This window comes from Coenobita brevimanus, chromosome 4 (genome assembly GCF_032717465.1).
Source record: "Coenobita brevimanus isolate Jiangsu-jjx chromosome 4, ASM3271746v2, whole genome shotgun sequence".
Taxonomy (NCBI): domain Eukaryota; kingdom Metazoa; phylum Arthropoda; class Malacostraca; order Decapoda; family Coenobitidae; genus Coenobita; species Coenobita brevimanus.
In genome coordinates, this window is record NC_136957.1 from 28,547,671 (window position 1) to 28,569,105 (window position 21,435).

Consider the following 21,435-nt stretch of genomic DNA (forward strand, 5'->3'; position numbering starts at 1 on the left):
AACTTTGGACCATCGCAGCCATCAGTGAGCAATGTGATAACGGAAACACTCTGTGCTCTAACTGCTCCACACATTGTTAAGAGGTTTGTGAAGTTCCCTCGTACACTCCCTGAACTACAAAGAACTGAAAGAAAATTCAGGCTAATTGCTGGCTTTCCTGGGGTAGCTGGTGTGATTGATGGGACTCACATACGAATTGTGGCACCAAACCAGTATGAAGAAGTGTATGTGAATAGGAAAAATTACCACAGCATGAACATTCAGTTGGTGATTGAGAGTGAATATATAATACTGGATAAATTTTTTCAAGTGGACAATACACCCCCCAGGTAGTGCAATATATTTTTCTGGCAGTTTTTGGTGCGATTCGAATGTTTCTGACCTTCATTTTTGTCGGAAATGTCTCATTGTCCCTGTTTTACAAACACTGAAATTTAGTGGCCAAGTAGGTGAAAATGAAGCATTTTCCGGAAAAAAATGAAGTAAAAAACAACTGAACTCGCATCAAAAACCACCAGAAAATTATACTGCACCACCTGTAAACGTAATCGAACAGACCAAACCAAACGAAACAGACCTAACGCAACCTCACCAAACACAATAAAACTAACCAAACCTAACCCAACATACCTAACCTATCTTAGGGGAGCATGTAACGTTACCTCACCAAACACACAAAACCAAACCTCACCGAACAAAATAAAACTAACCAAACCTAACCCAACATACCTAACCTATCTTAGGGGAGAATGTAATCACCAAGCACACAAAACCTAACCAAACTAAAACCAACATACCTAACCTGTCCTAGGGGAACGCTTACCCTAGAGATACGATGGTCCAGGACGAGGGTCGTCTGGGTCATCGTTGTCTTCCTGGGGTAGACCAGATGGAATAGCGGCAACAGCACCACGTCGTTCACGTGGCTGATTTGACTGTGGTGGGTACAGCGTGGCTGCAGCAATAAGGAAGTGGTGTAGCGTTTGCTCAGGGTTCACGTGAAGAAACAGATACCTAGAGAAGTATTGTTCAAAATATTCAGTCTTTAGTCCAGGACGCTTAGACCACTCCTTGACATCACGCCAGTCTTTCAATGGTCTGTGTATGGATGGTAGGGTCGTGTGGGTCCACAAATGCCTCCTTGTGGTTAATTACACAATGCGTGTACCCCTTGTCCACCAACCGTCGATAGGCAGCCCAACCGTCACTATTAACAATGCTACCTGGCCGAATGAATTTTTTGATAATCGGTACAAGGGTTGCAGCACTCCTGTCAAGTACTTGATTCCCTTTCACCAAAGGCACCAAGAAAAACCTTTTCCCGACCCTTTCAATCCCTCCAAAAAGCCACACATCCCTTAGGTTTCTCCCATAATCATATTTTGCCCTCACAAAAAATGCCTCGCCAATCTCGACGACAACGCCAGGTCCCCCGATGGGTGGCTGGTTCTGTAGCCAGGAAAGGGTTACTTCAGAGCAAAAGCTTCGCCAGTCCACATTTGTCTTTGATGACCACTTCAAACACGTGATAATAACGTCGTGGTTCCAGAACTTTTGAATCCAGTGGTTTATGAACAGTATAATTTGCCAGGCAGGAAGGTGTGTGTTGTCCAAAAAACTTCCTTTGTAGTCAGACACAAAAACTACACTGGACCCGTTTCTTGGTTTTTTCGTACTTTTTGTACCGACCACAGTACCACTGATGTTTGTCTTTTCTAAATTTACACGGTTCCTGACAATCTGGGCAATAAACTTCGGAAGATAATACACCGTGTCTTCTAAAAAACTCAATAGCCACTTCAGGTTCTGAGTGGAAACGCTTAGGCTGCGTTCACACCAAGCGATTCGATTTGATTCAATTCATGGAGAATCATATCGATTCATGATTCGTCTTGATGCGACATGTTAATTCCTATAGGAACTGTTCACAACAAGCGAATCAATTCAATTCAAATCATGGCGATTCAAGGCGATTCAGAATCACTGATGCGCAAGGGTCCATTTTTTCATCAGTCACGGCGATTCAGTGGAGGAGTGAGCACCATGCTACTGGACGTCCTGATAAATTTAGTGACAGCGACGTGCTATTTATGATGCTAAAAAGTGGAACAATGATTTTGGTGCATTCACAACGATAAACATATTATGTCTATTTTTTTACTCTATTCAGTCATAAATGAAGGTTGTCTATTTTTTTACTGTATTCACAGCCATAAATAAAGGATGTCTATTTTCTTAATATATTCACAACCAGAAACAAAGAATTTATACTACACAACCAGAAATAAAAGATATGTTTTCTTAATGTATTCTGTATTCATAACCAGAAATAAAAGATGTCTTTTATACTGCATGAAACACTACTTCTCCCAACTTTCAGACTTTTTAACAGTTCACTTCTTACCTAAGGTAAATGGCAATCCTTTCTTCAACTCCAACTGCACGTCGGTAATTAGTATTCTGTTTTCTTATGTTGGGTGCAGTCAACTCCACTAGCATTTTAAACTGTTCAGTGGTCATCCTAAAATAATCATAAAACTTGTCTGAATTGTTTATCAAATCTGGGAACAAGTGTCCGAAACTCCCAAACTCAGGTCTTTTTGCATTAATTTCATGCACCCATATTCTTCTTGGACGCCTACGCCTACGCCGCCTCAGCCACAGCAACACCTCTATTTCAGCAAGAGCGTCTACGTCTATCCTCGTTCAAGTCAGCCTTTGCACTACTCCCTGTTGATTTGGACAGTTTGATTCTGTCGGTATGAACGGCGCTGATTCCAAATGAATCGAATCAAATGATTCTCCATGAATTGAATTGAATCGAATCGCTTGGTGTGAACGCAGCCTTAATCACTCGCAAATAATCAATATCACACCCGGGACACACAGCACATCTTTCTTCTTCAGAGGCCATAGCGAGAAGGATTTGAATTTTCCATCCAGATTGAATCAAAGAGAGGGATTCAAATCTATTGGCAGAATTCCATCACGTGACCTAAAGTAGGCATATGAGTGGGTGATACAAACCTATGAGACGCATGCACAGACGATGGGATGAGAAACACACGTACGAACGCACACATTTTTTTACCCGGAGTGGCCGAGTGAAGATCCAAGGTAGGGTTTTTTTGGAATTTAAAATAAATTTCATTGTCTCTGAAAATATCAATTTCCGAATGTGATAATGGGGGTTCATTGTGATCCTTAGGGACTATACTATACGTTAATGATGCTAAAATTCCAAAAATGCATATTGTCCACTTGTAAAATAATACCAAATACTGGATGTGGTTGCAAGGTGGCCTGGATCAACACATGATGCCCGAATTTGGCAAGAAAGTGGATGAGAGGAAGCAGCATTCACGGCATTTGCAATCTCAGTCCATGCATGCTTTTTCATGTCCGAGGTGTTCCCCGGGCCGAATTTCCCTTTTATAATTCTCTTTATTTCTCCAATGCTTTCTGCCAGCACGAGACACTCTTCCTCCGTCCAGTTTCTCTTTCTCCGGGTTTATCTGCAGCTGTGGTATGTTGAAATTGTGCCATTGTTGACGGTCATTGTACCACGTACACACGATGCCCCGATGGTAGCAGGTACGATCAGCTGACGACACGATGTGTTTACATTTTATCCATTTTCTCGACATTCGTAAAGAATCATAATATATGATCAAATAGATGTTGTTTCTGTATATGAAAACTAGTGTTTCATTTTTAAACTACTTACTGATACTCTAAGGCTTTCTAATGGTAATTTATTAAATATATTAAGCAGAGATTCTTTGTGTTGGTAACACTTCATGGTAGGAGAGAAATTACTACAAAGAGTCCTCCTAGGAGGAACTTTTAGAAGCAACTCTCATCTACAACCACTTTTAGTAGTAATTTTAGGAGTACTCCTAGAAGTTTTTATTAATACCGGCCCTGATTCTGACAACCATTAGTCAAAGGTTAAAGTCACAGGACAAGGTCAACTCAAGTAATTCTGACACGAATTTAACCAGACGTGGTGGAAATGTTAGTGGTCAGGCAACAATGAGGCGATTCATCTTTGACAACCATCAAAGATCAAGTGTTCGAGCCGTGTGTTTTTTGTGTGAACAATATAACTAAAACAGTTTTGATTAGATTTGGAGCAATCGTGGAGAATTATCTGATGATAACCAAAGATGACTTATTGTTTTCGTGAACAACAGGTCAGAGCTGAAGGACACACGACTAGGTCACCTTAAACATTTTTTATCCGATTTAGACTAAACATTGTGGAAGAGCTCAGGTAAAAGAGAGAGAGAGAGAGAGAGAGAGAGAGAGAGAGAGAGAGATTTATGCTGCATGGTGGTCCATCTCACAATTTCCTGCCGCGTTCGGCTGAAGGGCTAGGTGAGTGGGTGGTTCCTTCTTGGTTTTCTGTCCTCGTCTTTAACTCGTCAATGTTTTTGTTATAACCTCCACTATAACAAACACCCATGAAGGGAGCAACAGGTCAGTTTGCTGTTTCTTTTGCTTTGTATTTTTTTGTACTCTTCCTCCATGCATTCCTCTGACTCACTCTCTCTCTCTCTCTCTCTCTCTCTCTCTCTCTTTCATATTTTCCCTCGCTTATTCTTCCCTTTCTATTCTCTTCCCTCTCCACACGTTGTTTCCGTTTCTCTCTTCCTTCCTTCTCTCTCTCTCTCTCTCTCTCTCTCTCTCTCTCGCTTATTCTTCCCTTTCCATTCCCTTCTCTCTCCACACGTTGTTTCCGTTTCTTTCTTCCTTCCTTCTCTCTCTCTCTCTCTCTCTCTCTCTCTCTCTCTCTTCCTTTACCCACCCCTCCCCCCTCTCCTCTTCCTTTTCCCTCCTTCATACTTCACATCTCTTGCAGCTTCTCTCTCTCCCCTCTTCCCATTTTCCCTCCTTTCCTCCTTCTGTTTCCTCCTCTCTCCTTTCTGTCCCTCCTCTTCCTCCCCCCCATCCCTCTCATCTTCCATTCTGTCCTTCTTCCTTCCTCTCGCACCCTCCATCCCTCCTTCTCTTCCTCCTTCTGTCTCTCCTTTTTTACAGCACGGGTCATACGTCGCTCCCATTATGCTCAGTCACAATGTTGTGTGTGTGTGTGTGTGTGTGTGTGTGTGTGTGTGTGTGTGTGTGTGAGAGAGAGAGAGAGAGAAGAGGGGGGGGGCGAAGAGGAGAACTGAAGATGTAGAAGTAGATAACGGAATGCAGCTGAAGAAATGGAGAGAGGGAATGAGAAAGACAAGGCGGAAAAAAAGAGGAAGGGAAGAGATGGCAGGAAAAAAAGGGGAGAATTAAGTGTGGACAAAGAATAATGAAAATGGAAGGAAGAAGAATGAAAACACAGGAGGATGGAAAAGAGAATAAAAACACAGAAGATAAGAGAAGTCGCGAGAAAGAGACAGAGGTACGAGAGAAGAATGAAAAAATGTTGGAGATTTTTTTTCTTTTTAATGCGAGGAAGAAGGAACCAAAGGCCATGAGCCCGCAATAACAGTTCCCTCCAAGAGAGAAACAAAATACAATAGAGAGCCAAATTCAAGATCCATTCATTTCGAGATGCCTGGACACACTGCGTTTGAAAGACTGGAGATCATAGGCAGCAGGAAATACAGACTGAGGGAGACAGATCCAGAGTTGACCTGTTGCATAAATGAAGGACTGGGAGTAACGGTTACCTCTTGCATTAGAGAGTTGGACAGAAAAGGGATGAGAGTTTGCTGCTAGACGGGTGCTACGTGTCCGTCGTAGAGGTGGAGGAATGCTTGCAGACAGTTCAGAGGAGCAGTGACCATTAAAGTACCAATAGAAAAGAGATAAAGATGCAACAGTGCAGCGAAGCGACAGAGGTTGAAGGGAGTCAGTAAGAGAAGGAGAGTTAATGAGACGAAAAGCCTTTGACTCCACCCTATTGAGAAGAGCTGTGTGTGGGGAGTCTCCCCACACATGAGAGTTGTACTCCACACAGGGGCGGATAAAACCCCTGTATAGAGTCAACAATTGTGCAGGGGTAATGAAAGAATGGAGTCGGCTTAACACACCCAATCTCTTGGAAGCGGATTTTACAAGAGATGTAATATGATCTTTCCAAGATAAGTGAAACCCCAAGCATGTTCAAGGATGATGCAGGATTAAGCTGAATATTATTAAACATTAGTGGGTATACCTGTGGAAGATTTTGACGGGTTGATAGGTGTAAGAACTGAGTCTTTGATGCATTAAAAACAACCAGATTATTTTTACCCCACTGAGAGATACGAGCCAAGTCAGACATTAGGTGTGCCAAAGTCTCATCCCTTGTTTGTTGAAGTAACTGCTGAGATGGGCGTTGCGGGAACCAAATGGAAAGGTGAAGGGTGGAGTCATAAGCGTATGAGTGGATAGGGTTAGATGTACAGCTTAGAAGGTCATTGATGAATAGAAAGAAGAGGGTTGGTGATGGGACAGAGCCCTGAGGAACACCACTGTTGATAGATCTAGGAGAAGAACGATGGCCGGCTACAACAGCGGCTATAGCACGACCAGAAAGGAAGGTAGCGATGAAGGCACATATCGAGAGATAGAAACCGTAAGAGGGCAGTTTCGAAATTAAAGATTTATGCCAGACTCGATCGAAAGCCTTTGAGATGTCAAGTGCAATGGCAAAACTTTTGCCAAAGTCCCGAAAGGAGGATGTCGAGGAGTATGAAAGGTAGGTGAGAAGATCACCAGTGAAGCGTCCCTGATGGAACCCGTACTGACGATCAGAAAGAAGGTTGTGATAGGAAAGATGCCTTAAAATTTTTCTATTGAGAATTGACTCGAAAACTTTTGAAATACAGGACGTTAAAGCAATTGGACGATAGTTGGAGGGTTGGGAGTGGTCACCCTTCTTTGGGAATGGTTGAATGAGAGCAAACTTCCAGCAAGAAGGAAAGGTACAAGTTGACAGACAAAGGCGAAAGAGTTTGCCTAGGCAGGGTGTAAGCACAGAAGCACAGTTCTTGAGAACAGGAGGGACTCCATCAGGCCCATATGCCTTGTTAGTATTGAGGCCAGTGATGACAGAAAATACATCAGCTGAAGAAATTTTAATGTCAGCCATGAGGAAGTCAGAGGCGGGAGGTGATGGAGGAATAGCACCGGAATCGTCTAAGGTAGAATTGAAGGAGAAAGTCTGTGGAAGAGATCTGCTTTATCAGTAGAAGAAATAGCTACAGAACCATCAGAGTAGTAAAGAGGAGGGAAGGATGATGAGGCAAAGTTGTTAGAAAGGTTTTTGGCAAGGTGCCAGAAGAAGTGGGAAGAATTCGAGTTGGAGAGTTGAGAGCATTTAGTACGGATGAAATTATTTTTAGCAGAGCGAAGAACAGACTTAGCAGGATTCCGCGCAGAAACGTAAAGATGATGTGATTCAGGGGTGGGTTGGCTCCGGTACCTTTTGTAGGCCCTGTCCTTGTTGTGGACAGCATTAGAACAAGCGTGATTAAACCAAGGCTTTCTTGCGTTAGTCAAAGGATATGAGAAAGGGAGGTATGCTTCCATGCCCGAGAGAATAACCTCCGTAATGCGCAAGGCACACTCAGATGGCTCCCGGCCATGGAAGCAATAATCATTCCACGGAAAATCAAAGATTGAGAAGTTGAGAGGGAACGCCAAGGGAATAGAGAATGGAGAAAGAAGGAAGCTCCATGGAGGAACGGTAGGAAAGGAAGGGAGTAAGATAAGGAAGGAAAGAAAGGAAAGAGCGAAGAAGTAAAATGAAGGAGCAGAAAAATGAAACAGTTAGCCATATGATACATAAAATTAAAGAAATCATTTGGTACAGGGCAGCAATACACAGACTTGGAGAGGGCGTTCTTTTTCATTTGGAGCCTCTCTCACTTACTGTGCGTCTGTCTATTGCTGTCCTGTACCATATGCTGAATTCTAGTCAAGACACTCGCTACAGCCAAAATTAAGATATATATGGAAGACAGGTAGAAAAGAGCATGGAATCGACAAATAGATCGATGGCTATAATTGTATGTGGACGGTTGGAATGATGAATAATTAGAAAGGCAGATAAATATTCAGAAGTGCCTGTGTATTTGCAGAGTTTCGGTGTCTATTCTACCATACGGGTTTGAGACTATGGTGTGGCATCAAGATGAAGAGTCAGGCCTTAAAACATTTCACTTATGAATGTTGAGGAATGCGTGTTGAGTGCGCAGAGTGAGTCGGAAATATAACATGATTCACGAAAGATGCAGAGCAAGGATGCCTGTAGATACTATGGAGTTGACGAGAGTGTGCTTAGATGGTAAGGCCATGTGGAGGAATAAATGTTAACATAGTAGTGAAATGGGTATATCTGAGCGGCTTTGAAGGTAGGAAGAGGCGAAGTAGGCCTAAGAGAAAGTGAATACAAATTGTAAGTGTGAGAAAGTGAGGTAGAGAAGCAAACGAGGCTAGGGAAAATGATAAGTTGTCGAGCTGGCTGGATGAACTTTGTATGGAGGGGTGTATGACCAGGGTTTAGCATCCTGGTTTAACTCCACAGTTGTCGGAGTGACTCTGACAGACAAGTATACACGAAAGTATGTGCGGAATATTTTGTTTTACTTGTCTGGTGGAGCCACTATCCCGGGGTCTTGAATGGTGCGTGAATGGGAGTGTTACATTCAGTTGGGTATCTGTGGTTAGTTTTCATCCTTAACTCTTTTTCTGACTCTCTGGACCATACATCAGCCCACCATGCCGTGGAAAAGGAGGTGTGGATGATGATGATGAGGAGGAGGAAGATGACTAAGTGAGGGATGGATTGATGTAGAGACAGATAGATAGGTCGATAGATGAATGGATAAAGAGTTACATAGACTTATATATATATATATATATATATATATATATATATATATATATATATATATACACACACACACACACACACATACACACAAAAGTGCAAGGGCCCCTCGCACTTGCTCCTGCGGACGGCTCACACGCAGCTGTAGTTCATTTTAGTTATACCTATGGGCAAAAAATTCTACGGATATCCTATGCCGAGTGCCTGGAGTGGCGTTTTTATTTTTGGTCAGAATGTCATCGTTTACTAAAAATAGTAAAAGTTTTTCAATCGTGATGGGACCAATTTTTTTCACATCAGCTAATTTTTTGCGATTTTTGTGCCAATTTTGGTGCGATTTGAATGTGTAGTTTCGGCTGCCCCAAACACACACACACACACACACACACACACACACACACACACACACACACACACACACATATGTACGATAAATACGGTTTAAGACGCGGGACAGTACGAGCTTGACTCATTCCTGTAAAGATACAATTAGGCAAGAACAATTAGGTAAGAACACGGTTAGTGCCATAGTATATATATATATATATATATATGGAGCCTCTGTGGTACAGTGGTAAAGTGTCCGTTTTCGTACACTGAAGAACGAGGGTTCTCGCCCCACCAGGGTAATAAACTTTGGGAGCTTTCTTCTGGCCACATACTGTATTGGAGGACATCAGGGGTGCTGTGGCTGAACCAGTGTCGCATACTATAAAGTATTCTTGCACCAAGTCGGCTTTTGTGGGCCGATTACACTTGGTTCACAGACTACACACACATCCAAAGCCACTCCAACACTACCATACACTTACAAGCACTTCTCACCCTACATACAATCTCTACCAGACAGCCTAAGCCACTTGGTAGGCCAGTCCTGCAGTGGACACTCAAACGGCTGATGAGACGAAATTATATATATATATATATATTTATATATACACCTCGGCTACTTCCCCCAAGGAAAGATAGGTAGCCGAGGCAGGACGACACACTCCCAATTTACTCATCCACTCAAACACATTCATTAGCATCTTAGCCCCAAAGGGGAGAAGAGTCAGATCCTCACCACACCACACCGCACGAGGATCAACTGCGCAGTGCAGTCAGTGACATCCGCAGCAGGGCTTGATAGCAGAGCTGGTTTACCCCTGCCACATTATAATAGACCCATCCCCTTACCCGCACCTGACCTGGTCAACTGATCAGACCAAATGCAGGAGAATATCCCCTCAAGGCTGCGTCATCATTTGTTGATTCACAATTTCTCTCCATTTATTTCTATCACGCACAGCCACTCTTCCTTGCTCAACAGACATCCCTTTCACATCCAATGCTCTCTTCACACAGTCCATCCATCCTATTCGTGGTCTCCCTTTCAGCCTTACACCTCTCACATCAGATCTAGTTATCTTTTTCACTAATTGTTCGTTATCCATTCTCTCCATATGCCCAAACCATCACAACACCTTCTGCTCAACTCGATCAGCCATCTCCCAAACAACTTCAGTTCTCCTTCGCACTTCATCATTTCTCACTCGATCCATATGCGTCACTCCACACATACTCCTCAAACACCTCATCTCCATTACATTCAAACTTCTCCTCTCTGCTACACCCATATTCCATGTTTCAGCCCCATATAACGCAGTTGGTACAACAACACCCTCATACAGCCTTCTCTTTACATCCATTCTAAGCAAACGATATCTAAACACTTTTTTAAATTCTCCCAGCACCTTTCCTACTTCATTCATTCTAAACTTCACTTCTGCATCTATTCTTCCATCCACAGCAATATGTGACCCCAAATATTTCAAACACTGTACCTCCTCGAGCAACTCACCATTCAAAACTGTATTCATCCTCCTACCATCTACCGACCTCGTACACTTCATCACTTTACTCTTATTCTCATTCACTTTCAGTTTCCTCCTTTCACACACCCTTCCAAACTCCTCTGCCAACTGTCTCAATTTCTCCTCTGAATCAGCCACCAGTGCAGTATCATCTGCAAACAGCAGTTGCTTCAGATTCAACTCTCTACCATCAACATTCACCAGACTCAGACCTCCACCTAACACTTGCATTCATCTCCCTTACAACACCATCCATATAAATATTAAACAACCAAGGCGACATCACACATCCCTGCCGCAGCCCCATTCTCATGGGAAACCAATCACTCACAGTATTTCCCACTCTTACACTCGCTCTACTACTTACATAAAAATTTTCACCCATTTTAGTAACCTACCACCAAGTTCATACAATCATAAAACAGTCCACAAAGCCTCCCTATCAGCTCTATCATACGTTTTCTCTAAATCCATGAATGCCCAAAACACATCCTTGCCGTTTGCAAAATACTTTTCACACACTTGTCTCACAGCAAACACCTGATCCATGCATCCCCTTCCTCTCCTAAAGCCACACTGCTCCTCACCAATCACTTCCTCTGTGCCCTCTCTAACTTTCTTAATTAACACTCTGCCATACACCTTACCTACAACACTCAACAAACTTATACCCCTAAAGCTAGTACATTCATACTTATCACCCTTACCTTTATACAGTGGGACCACACAAGCACTTGCCCAGTCAACTGGCACCATACCTTTCACAAAGCACACATTCAACAATCTTACTAACCAATCAACAATAGTCGCTCCACCACCCTTCAGGCATCATCATCAGCTGTTTGAGTATCCACTGCAGGACCTGCCTATCCCAACCGAAGTCGGGACGATACAGCCAATGTATCTCTACCAAGTGGCTTAGGCTGTCTGGTAGAGATTGTATGTAGGGTAAGAAGTGTTTGTATGTGTAATTGTAGTGTTGGAGTGTGTCAAGGCTACATACGCCCAATTTGGGAACAGTGCTTCGCCACTTCACGGAGCTGACGTTCGTTTATTATTGACGTCACTCCAACCACTACCTCATTCTCTGGTGCTGATGTGGCGTTTCCAAACTGCAGATCGTTTGAAGCCCCAATATCCTCAGGAGTCATTTGGGAGGTTTGCTCGGCCGAAGCTGTCACTTCCTCCGGCAGAACACAGCCAGGGTTCTCCACAGCAACACCTCACCTCCTGATACCAGCTAGCTGTTCTCTGAAGCAGCAAGTTCCGTTGGGCTGGAGCTTCTGCCTTCACGTTATTCTAAAACGACCTCGTGCACCAGATATAACTCACCACTCTCGCTCTGCTCTACCCCCATCATAGTACTGATAACTGGTATTAACTTTATTGTGCATTTGTGGAGAGTGTGACGGGGGAGATTACTGTTATGTGCCGGGGAGTTATATACTTAAGTTTCTTGTATATATTGTCTTATATATTAAAGTTGGGATGATTTTTCCGTTTGTTTGTTTTCCCATTTACTGGCTCCTGAGCACCATATCTCGACACCTGAAGGCGGAGACGAGAACGTGGCTCTCTCGCCCCTCTGCCTTTACATACGTGGCTCAGTGAGTAGGATATGGTGACTTGGTAGTTTGTGAATGGGTGGTTGTTGTAATTCGCCTAGAGCGCGCCCTTGTTGTCTGAGGCCCGGAAACAAGGTTTCACTCCTTACCTGTGCTACTTACAGGTTTTGTCAGCCTTTTGTGTGAAGTGGTGAGGCTGTCAGAGCCAGTAAATTATTACCCACTTGCCGTGTGTATTCAATGCGTGTTTAAGATACATTTTTCTCGTTGTCTGGGTGTTGCCGTGTTCCGGTTTATTTTTCTAACTTTGTTTTGTTTCTGTGTGTCCTAACTATGCCATTTAATACCTGTAATTGAGTATTGTGTAAATTTGCTTCTTTCTCTTGTTGGGCATCTTGTGTAAGGTTTTGTTTTGAATGGGTTGTTTTGGGTTATCATTTTTTTTTAGTCTTCATTGTTGGACATAAAGGTCTTTATACTTCCGTGTGTTGCCTTGGCTTTTATCTTTATTTTCTTTCTATTGGGTATTTATTAAAAACTAAAATGTCTTTCTCCAGTATAGAGACTTTAAAAGCCCAAGCACTGAGCCTAGGCCTCTTGGGAGATGATGTTGGAAAGTTTGTCCTACAGCAAAAAGCCATTGAACGGGAGGAACGGGCAGAAGAGCGAAGAATGAAGGCAGAAGAAGAGGAGCATAACCTGTAACTGGTCAAGGTGGAGGCAGATAAGGAGATAGAGTTGGCTCGTATAGCTGCTCATGGATCAACTTCTCGGACTCCGCACGAGGAAAATGTAAGTAAGCCTCGCCTTCCCCAGTACAAGGAAGGGGAAGACATAGCTTCCTACCTTGTTCGTTTTGAAAGAGTGGCAGATTGGCTGGGAGTAGAAGAAGATACCTATGCAGTGTGGCTCGGAAGTTTACTAACGGGTAAGGCTGCAGATATTTACACCTCTTTATCACCAGATACAACCAAATCTTCCTCTCTCCAAAAGAAGGCTCTCTTCACAGGATTCCATAAAACTCCAGATGGATATTGAGCAGAGTTCCGCAGCGCGAAGATCCAGCGTGGTGAAAGTTTCTTGCAATTCTCCACCCACCTGTCATGGCTTTTCCAGGCCTGGCTAGAGACGTCCGGGATTGCCAACACATACGACTCCTTGAAAGACTTCATGCTTCTTGATCAGTTCTTGGCTTCTCTCCACCCTGAGCTATGCCTGTTCGTGAAGGAAAATCTGCCAAAAACTCTAGCTGATGCTGTTAAGCTAGCTGATCCTTGGGCGTCCACTCACAGCACTTACTCCAAACCCCACTCCACCCTCACGGGTAAGAGATCCTTTAAGCCTACTTCTCCTAAGCCCACTCCTTTTTCTCCAAAAGAACAAACCTCCCGACCTACACACGGTTCTGCAGGCCGAGAGAACTCCTCCACTTTGCGGTCCCATAACTGTGGAGCAGAGGGTCACATCCGGCCCCGGTGTCCCAAGAACCCCCGGGCCTTCAAGGATGGCACCACCAACCAACCTCACAAGGTGGGTTTCTGTCTGTGACCCTACCGTGCCTAACTATAGGTTGCTGGAACCATCAATGGTGCTTGGACTTCCTCCATAATTAGAGACACTGGATGCTGCATAGTTGTTGCCAAGGAAGCCTTAGAAGACTTTGATGTTGTGAACTGTCAGAAGGTCCATGTCGCAGATTATCTTGGGCATGTCGACGAGTTCCCAGTATTGAGGTGCTTTCTAAATTGTCCCTATTTCGTTGGATGGATGGATGTAGTCAGAGCCCCCATTAAATTTGCTACTGCTTTGATTGGTACTGTTCCTGGTGTCAGAGCTCCTAACAACCCTGACCACCTAGTTGCTTCCCCAAAGTATGACCTGCCAGTCTCAGCAGAGTGCTTGGAAATCCCATGGAGCACCTCTTCCATCAGCCACATTACATCCGCAAATCACTCCACACCAGCCGTCATCATGCCTGCTGGCACATCTAGTTTTCCTCCTGACTTCAATTCAGGTGCCACTGATTCTTCCATTCCACAGGTGTCTATTGTGCAGACACAGGCCAGGAAGATGAAATGCATACATCCACTCTCCCTGCCAGTCCTTCAGCCTTTGTCCATAACGCCTGATGAGTTCAGCATGCTCCAGACATCTTGCACAACTCTTGGTGACATTAGGAATAAGGCCGCTGCGAGAACCATTGATCAAGTGAGGAACAGTTCCACATTTCAGTTCGTCGTGGACAACGGCCTCCTTTACCGCCAGTGTCTTTCATCAAGAAGGCCTGATAAGGTAGGCAAGATAGCTTTAGTTGTTCCAGGAGACTGTCGACCCTTAATTCTTTCTGTTGCCCATGAGAGTCCCCTTGCTGGCCACTTTTCGCACAGGAAGACTGAGATGAAAATCACGGAGCATTTTTTTTGGCCAGGAATGGGTGCCGACATAAGAGACTTCTGCAGGTCCTGCAACAAGTGCCAGAGGTTCTCAGCAAAAGGCCGAGTCCGTGCAGCTCCTCTGAAGCCGATGCCTATCATCACAGAGCCGTTCTCACGTTTCGCCATCGATCTTGTTGGTCCCCTCTCACCCCCGTCCTCGGAAGGCCACAGGTATATCCTAACATTAATTGACTTTGCCACTGGTTTCCCCGAAGCAGTACCTCTGAGGGACACAGATTCTATATCTGTAGCTGAGGCTTTACTGTCCATCTTTTCCAGGGTCGGCATCCCTAGGGAAGTCCTGTCGGACCGCAGGACTCGGTTTACCTCTAATCTGATGGCTGAATTGCACAAGCTGCTAGGGATGAAACCCATCTTCACGACCCCCTACCATCCTTCTGGGAATGTGCAGATTGAGAGGTTACACGGATCCCTGAAGGTTTCACTTAAGAAATTGTGTGAAGAAAAACCATGGAAATGGCACAGGTAACTAATCCCTACTTTGTTCGCCCTCAGGGAAGTTCCCAGTGACAGGACCGGCTTCTCCGCTTTCGACTTGCTGTATGGTCGTTCCGTGAGAGGACCTCTGACGGCATTGAGAGACCTCTGGGAAGATCGTACTATCCAGGGCCAGGAGCAAAGCAGCTATCAATATGTCACTGAACTACGGGAGAGGCTTGAAGAATGAGCCAAGATTGCTGCTCAAAATGCAGACATCAATAGTAGCAGATATAAGGCCTACTTTGACGTACGCTCCCAAGATTGGCAGTTCAAGCTGGGAGATGAAGAGCTAGTTCTGCTCCTAAGTGATACCAGCAAGCTGCTACTCTCCTGGAGTGGCCCATATAAGGTCCTGGAGAAAAGGGGTAAAGTAGATTATTTAATTGAAGAGTCTAAAGGACCTAAACTTTATCATGCAAATTTATTGAAGAAATACCACCACAGGGCACAGGTTATGCAAGCAGCTGCTTTAGACGAGGTTGATACACTCGAACATCTGGATCCCCATGCTGTCGGAGAAGTAGCTCAAGTCATTGAGAATGAAAATCAGGACTACTCCAGAAAGTTACCAGTGACCCCCGATGGCCTGAGTGACGAGTGCCTGAACACTGAGCCTGAAATTGGTTCCTCTCTGTCAGAACATCAACAAGCAACCCTACTTGAGCTATTGGGTGGGTTTGGTGATATTTTTTCCAATAATCCTGGTTGTACTAACACCATTGAACATGACATCTTACTCACCATCACTGACAGAGTGCAAGCCGAGGTCTACCCGGTCCAGGTTCACCTTAAACCCTTCTTCGAGCAAGAGGTTGAGACACTCCTGCAGCAAGGAATCATCCAACACTCCTCCTCGCCTCATTCTTCTCCAGTGGTAATGGTAAAGAAGTCACATGGTACATACAGGATGGCCGTTGATTACCGTCAGTTAAATTCAATTACAGTTTTCCATGCAGAGCCTACCTGTAATATGGAAGAGAACTTGCATAAGTTTTCTGGTTGCAAATATTTTTCAGAACTTGATCTCTGCAAGGCCTACTATCAGGTACCTACGTCCATCAGAGCAAAGCCCCTGACAGCTTTTCCAACTCATATGGGTCTAATGAAATTTACCCGTATGTTATTTGGGTTAGTCACTGCCTGTGCTACGTATATTCATTTGATGAGAGTTGTTCTTGTTGGCTTACCTAATGTGTCCTTTTATTTTGATAACATATTCATCCACTCTAAAGACTGGTCAGAACACCTTAACACCCTTCACCTTGTGCTGGACAGGTTGAGACAACACCACCTCACCTTCAAAATGCAGATTCGGGGTAGAATCCATCCAATGCCTTGGGTTCCGGCTGGATGGTACTTATTCCTGGCCCCTACATGATAAGGTCTCTGCTCTGAATGATATCACTCCCTCTACTACTAAGAAACTCTTACGTAGCTTCCTGGGTCTTGTGTCATTCTACAAAGTTTTCATCCCTCAGGCCTCTGAATACACTGGCTCCTTGTAAGACCTGCAGAAAAAGACTAGCCGCGAGCCTCTTGCTTGGACTGAAGATCTGCACAGCCGCTTCAACCATCTCAAGTCAAAATTGTGTTCTAATCCAATGCTTCGGATCCCTGACCCTAACCGCACGTTTGTTCTTCGAACCGACGCCTCCCAAAATGGACTGGGGGCTGTGCTGCTCCAGTATTACGATGACTGTCCTCATCCAGTCTCCTATGCAAGTAGAAAGTTACTCGACAGGGAAAAGAGGTACTCGACTATTGAGAGAGAGTGCCTGGCAATCGTGTTTGGAATTTTAAGGTTTGACTTTTATCTCAGAGGGAAAGTGTTTCTTTTAAAGATAGATCATTGGCCTTTGGTATACTTAGAAACTTTCAGAGGTAAAAATGACCGCCTACTACGATGATCTTTAAGCTTGCAGGCCTACAAGTTCAGGATTGTCTACATTGCCGGCAAAGATAATTTAGGGGCAGATATTTTAAGTAGGCTACCGTAGGTCTACTAATCGCTTGTATCTACTTTGCAGTAGATTCTTCTTTGGAGGGCAGTGTCAAGGCTTCATTACAGCCACTTTGGGAACAGTGCTTTGTCACTTCATGGAGCTGACGTTCGCTTATTATTGAAGTCACTCCAACCACTACCTCATTCTGTGGCGTTTCCAAACTGCAGATCGTTTGAAGCCCCAATACCCTCAGGAGTCATTTGGGAGGTTTGCTCGGCTGTAGCCGTCACTTCCTCCGGCAGAACACAGCCAGGCTTCTCCATGGCAACACCTCACCTCCTGATACCTCCTAGCTGTTCTCTGAAGCAGCAAGTTCCGTTGGGCTGGAGCTTCTGCCTTCACGTTACTCTAAAACGACCTCGTGCACCAGGTGTAACTCACCGCTCTCACTCTGCTCTACCCCCATCATAGTACTGATAACTGGTATTAACTTTATTGTGCATTTGTGGAGAGAGTGTGACGGAGGAGATTACTGTTACATGCCGGGGAGTTATATACTTAAGTTTCTTGTATATATTGTCTTATAAATTAAAGTTGGGATGATTTTCCCGTTTGTTTGTTTTCCTATTTACTGGCTCCTGAGCACCATATCTCGACACCTGAAGGCGGAGACGAGAACGTGGCTCTCTCGCCCCTCTGTCTTTACAGAGTGGCTTTGGATGTGTGTGTAGTCTGTGAACCAAGTGTAATCGGCCCACGCAAGCCGACTGGGTGCAAGCATACTTTATAGTAAGCGACACTGGTTCAACCACAGCACCCCTTGTGTCTGCCAATGCAGTACGTGGCCGGGTGAACACTCCCAAAGTTTATTACCCTGGCGAGGCGCGAACCCTGGTTCACCCGTGTACGAAAAGCACACTCTACCACTGTAACACAGAGGCTCCACCCTTCAGGCATATATCTATATATCTATATCTATCTATCTATCTATCTATATATATATATATATATATATATATATATATATATATATATATATGTGTGTGTGTGTGTGTGTGTGTGTATTGGGACGAGAGAGGAATATAAAATGAAAACGAGAAAAGAGAGAGGAGGTAAGAGGTTGGAAAGGGGAATAAATTGAAACGACGGAATTGGAGAGATGGAGGAGGAGAACGAGAGAGAAAAGAGTATGAAAAAATTGAAGGGTTAAGTGAAAGGGAAAACGATGGAGGGCAAAAAGAGAGAAACGAGAGAGACTGTTGTAAAGATACAAAGAAAGGCAGTGAGGGGAGGGGTAACTAGAGCAGAAGAACGTGAGAAAGAACACAGTGGAAGAGAGAAAGATAGGAGGATGAGCGAGGAAGGACTGATAGAGAGATTGAGGGAAAAAGGAGTTAGGAGAGAAATAAGAGAGAGAGGAATAAAGGGGTAGAGGAAAAAGTAAGGAGGAAATAGATGAGGAGGAAAAAGGACGCAAAGGAAAACGGGAGAGCAGGTAATGAGGAAGAAAGGAATTATGAGAAGGGGAGGAAGAGAGAAAAAGAGACGAGAGAGCAAACTAAGGAGGAAGGGAGAGACAGGAGGATGAAGGAGGAGAGAGAAGGGAGGAGCGAAAACAACGTAAAGTGGAAGGGAGGAGGAGGAGGAAGGGGGAGGAAGCATTTTCGTACCACTAGATCGTAAACTTCTCCCTGTCTGTTCCCTTCCTCCTTCCTTCCCTCCCTCCTTCCCTTTCCAACTCCCTCACTTCTTTCTTATCCGCTTCCCACCTCCCTCCCTCCCTCCCTCCCTCTCTTCTTTCTTATCCTCCTCCCAACTCCCTCCCTCCATTCATTCTTCCTTCTGTCCCTCTCTTCCATCCTCATTTCTTTCCACCTTTCCTTTTTTCTTCCCCCGCCCCCCTTCTTTCATCTGTCCGTTCTCTATTCCTCCTGTCTTTCTTTTCTCCCTTCCTTCCTCACTTTGTCCTTCTCTTTCTCGTTTTTATCCTCTCCCCAGTAGTCCCTACTCATTCGCAATCCTCCCTATCTCCCCTTCTCACTCTCCTTTCCTCGCTCCTTACCATTTTCTTACTTTCTTCTTGCCCTCCCCCTCCCCCCTTTGTCCTTACCAATCTTCCATCTTTGCTCTTCTTTTTTCTCTGCGTCCCTCCCGTCTTTCTTTCCTCCCTCCCTGCCTTCTTACTTTCCTTCCTTCCCTCTGTCCCTTCATCCCCTTATTTTTTTTCTCTCTCTCATAGCCATGACCCGGCGCTCTTATTCCTTTCTGCCTCCTGCATCCCCTCTCCCCCTTCCCTGCATCTCTTCTTCCCCTCCCTTTTCCCAGTTTCTTTATTTCTTCCAGCCATAGCTATTTAACTCTCACGCATTTTTCTCCTCCCCATCTCATTCCCTTTGTTTCTCTTTTCCGAGACACCTTCTTACCTCCTCCTCCTCCTCCTTCTCTCTCTCTCTCTCTCTTTCTTTCTCTCATCTTTCTTCTATCTCCTGCCTCCTGTCCCTAACTTCTTTCCAACATCTGTAGGATAATGTATACAGTAAGAGAAGAATTTATAATTATGACACTCGTGGTAATAATGATGATACTTAGTTGTTGTTGTTGTTGTTGTTCGTGGTGGTGGTAACTATGCTATGGTAATTGTGATAGTATAGTGCTGAAATAAGGATGACCGTGATAGTTATGATATGCTGATAATGATTACGAATAAGATGAATTTTAGACGAGAAAGTAAAAAACGCAATGAGAGAGAGAGAGAGAGAGAGAGAGAGAGAGAGAGAGAGAGAGAGAGAGAGAGAGAGAGAGAGAGAGAGAGAAAGAAAGAATGTATTGCCTTATTTTATTTCCACCCGATTTAAAGGCGTATGGTATTGACCAGTGTAATATCCAGGAAAATACTTCCTCTCTCGTAGCACTATTGCCCTACTGTACTTTGATTCCGTGACTATATTTCTTCCATTTATTCAGACTTTCACTGGAGGATTTTACGAAACTTTGGCAAACTTTATTAAAAATAGCTGATTTTACGAAAGTCAGTGGCAGAATATGACACTACAACTGCTGTGCATCTTTTCCGTAGCACTTATTCTTGACTAACGCGATATTCTCTTGCTAAGTTCTTGCTATAGCTCTGCATTCAAAATGAAGTTCAAGTGAACAGAGTTTAGTAAAAGTGTACAGTCAATATTCAGAACCCCTGCAGTTAAAAACGTCTTGCCTCAACTGAACAAAACCATCAGGAGACTGATTACGAAAAAGTATGTCATCACACTGAAACAATTAAATCGTTGAATCCGATGACATTTTCCGTTTTATACTTTGTCTTTAGACTTTTTTTTTCTCTGATAGACTGTCAGACTGGAGGATTATAAGCAACCTTCACTGTCCCTTTGGTGTTTCTTATGATGAATGAATTCGTCAGGATGTAGCAAGGATATTGAAAGACGTCACCTTATGATGAAGCCTCTGACAAATACATAAACCCCAAATTCATTTATTCTTGCCAACTCGTCGTCGTACATTTCTCCTGAGTACGTATTTTATAATTTATTGTTTCAGAAGATGCTACTCACCCGAAGGCATTGCTACTGTAGTGAAGGGGCAAATGAAGGCTGTATATAACCCTTTGGTTTGTAAAGTCTTTCCAATGCTGAATAAAGTCGACCTGAGTTAGTATGAATAAACTATGAAATACGTCATCGGAGTAAATGGTTTAGTAGTAATCGCTGTGGTACCAGGTTTATTTGGAGGTAAATCCAGCGGACCACACCCTCAAGCTGTCCCTCTTCTACAGTCAACCACGCTCATTTCGAGGAATAGGGAACGAGTTGAGGGACAGCTCCTCCATCCGGTTATGTCGCTGCTACCTCGTGAAGGCGTCCCTCTCCAGCACCGTTAAAGGTTAAAAGCAGTCTTCCCTAATCCTCTGGCAACAACATAAATATTCATTGTATTTTTGCGACCACCAGATGATTTAATTCAGCAAACGAGTGATCCATCGTATCCTGAAGGAAAATACTCTACACAGTATTTGTGCTTTTGTTTGAGTATAAAGGATAGAACTGAGAATGGGTGTTCGTTGTTGTGATGATAGTAGGGGTTGTGGTAAATGTGGTACTGGTAACGATGGTGGTAGGTGAGATAGTTGTACTAGTAATGCTGGTGGCACTGAGGGTAGTGGTGGTAGTGGAAGTCCTGGTAGTTATGCTGCTGGGAGTGATGGCTTGATGGTGTTCATTCTGGTAGTGGTGGGCCTGGTGGTAGTTGTTGTGGTAGTAGTAATAGTAGTAGTATAGTAGTAGTAGTAGTACTAGTAGT

The 21,435-nt window shown here is 44.0% G+C and overlaps 1 protein-coding gene and 1 pseudogene across 1 annotated transcript; one reads left to right on the plus strand and one right to left on the minus strand.

Annotated features, from left to right (window-relative positions):
* Positions 1–1,077: 1,077 nt before the first annotated feature.
* Positions 1,078–11,828, minus strand: LOC145396275 (uncharacterized; annotated as a pseudogene).
* Positions 11,829–12,785: 957 nt separating this feature from the next.
* On the plus strand, positions 12,786–15,365 carry LOC145396290 (uncharacterized). Its single transcript, XM_080269692.1, has 4 exons — positions 12,786–12,943; positions 13,295–13,772; positions 13,812–15,163; positions 15,194–15,365. Exons 1-4 carry the CDS (start codon positions 12,786–12,788, stop codon positions 15,363–15,365), a joined length of 2,160 nt encoding a protein of 719 aa, XP_080125818.1.
* The last annotated feature ends 6,070 nt before the right edge of the window (positions 15,366–21,435 follow it).

Bases quoted from the DNA above. Each gene is read 5' to 3' on its own strand.
- LOC145396290 (XM_080269692.1), top strand. From the start codon at position 12,786: ATGTCTTTCTCCAGTATAGAGACTTTAAAAGCCCAAGCACTGAGCCTA. The intron at 13,773-13,811 runs GTGGGTTTCTGT...GCCTAACTATAG, and splicing joins CCACCAACCAACCTCACAAG to GTTGCTGGAACCATCAATGG. The intron at 15,164-15,193 runs GTAACTAATCCC...GTTCGCCCTCAG, and splicing joins AAACCATGGAAATGGCACAG to GGAAGTTCCCAGTGACAGGA.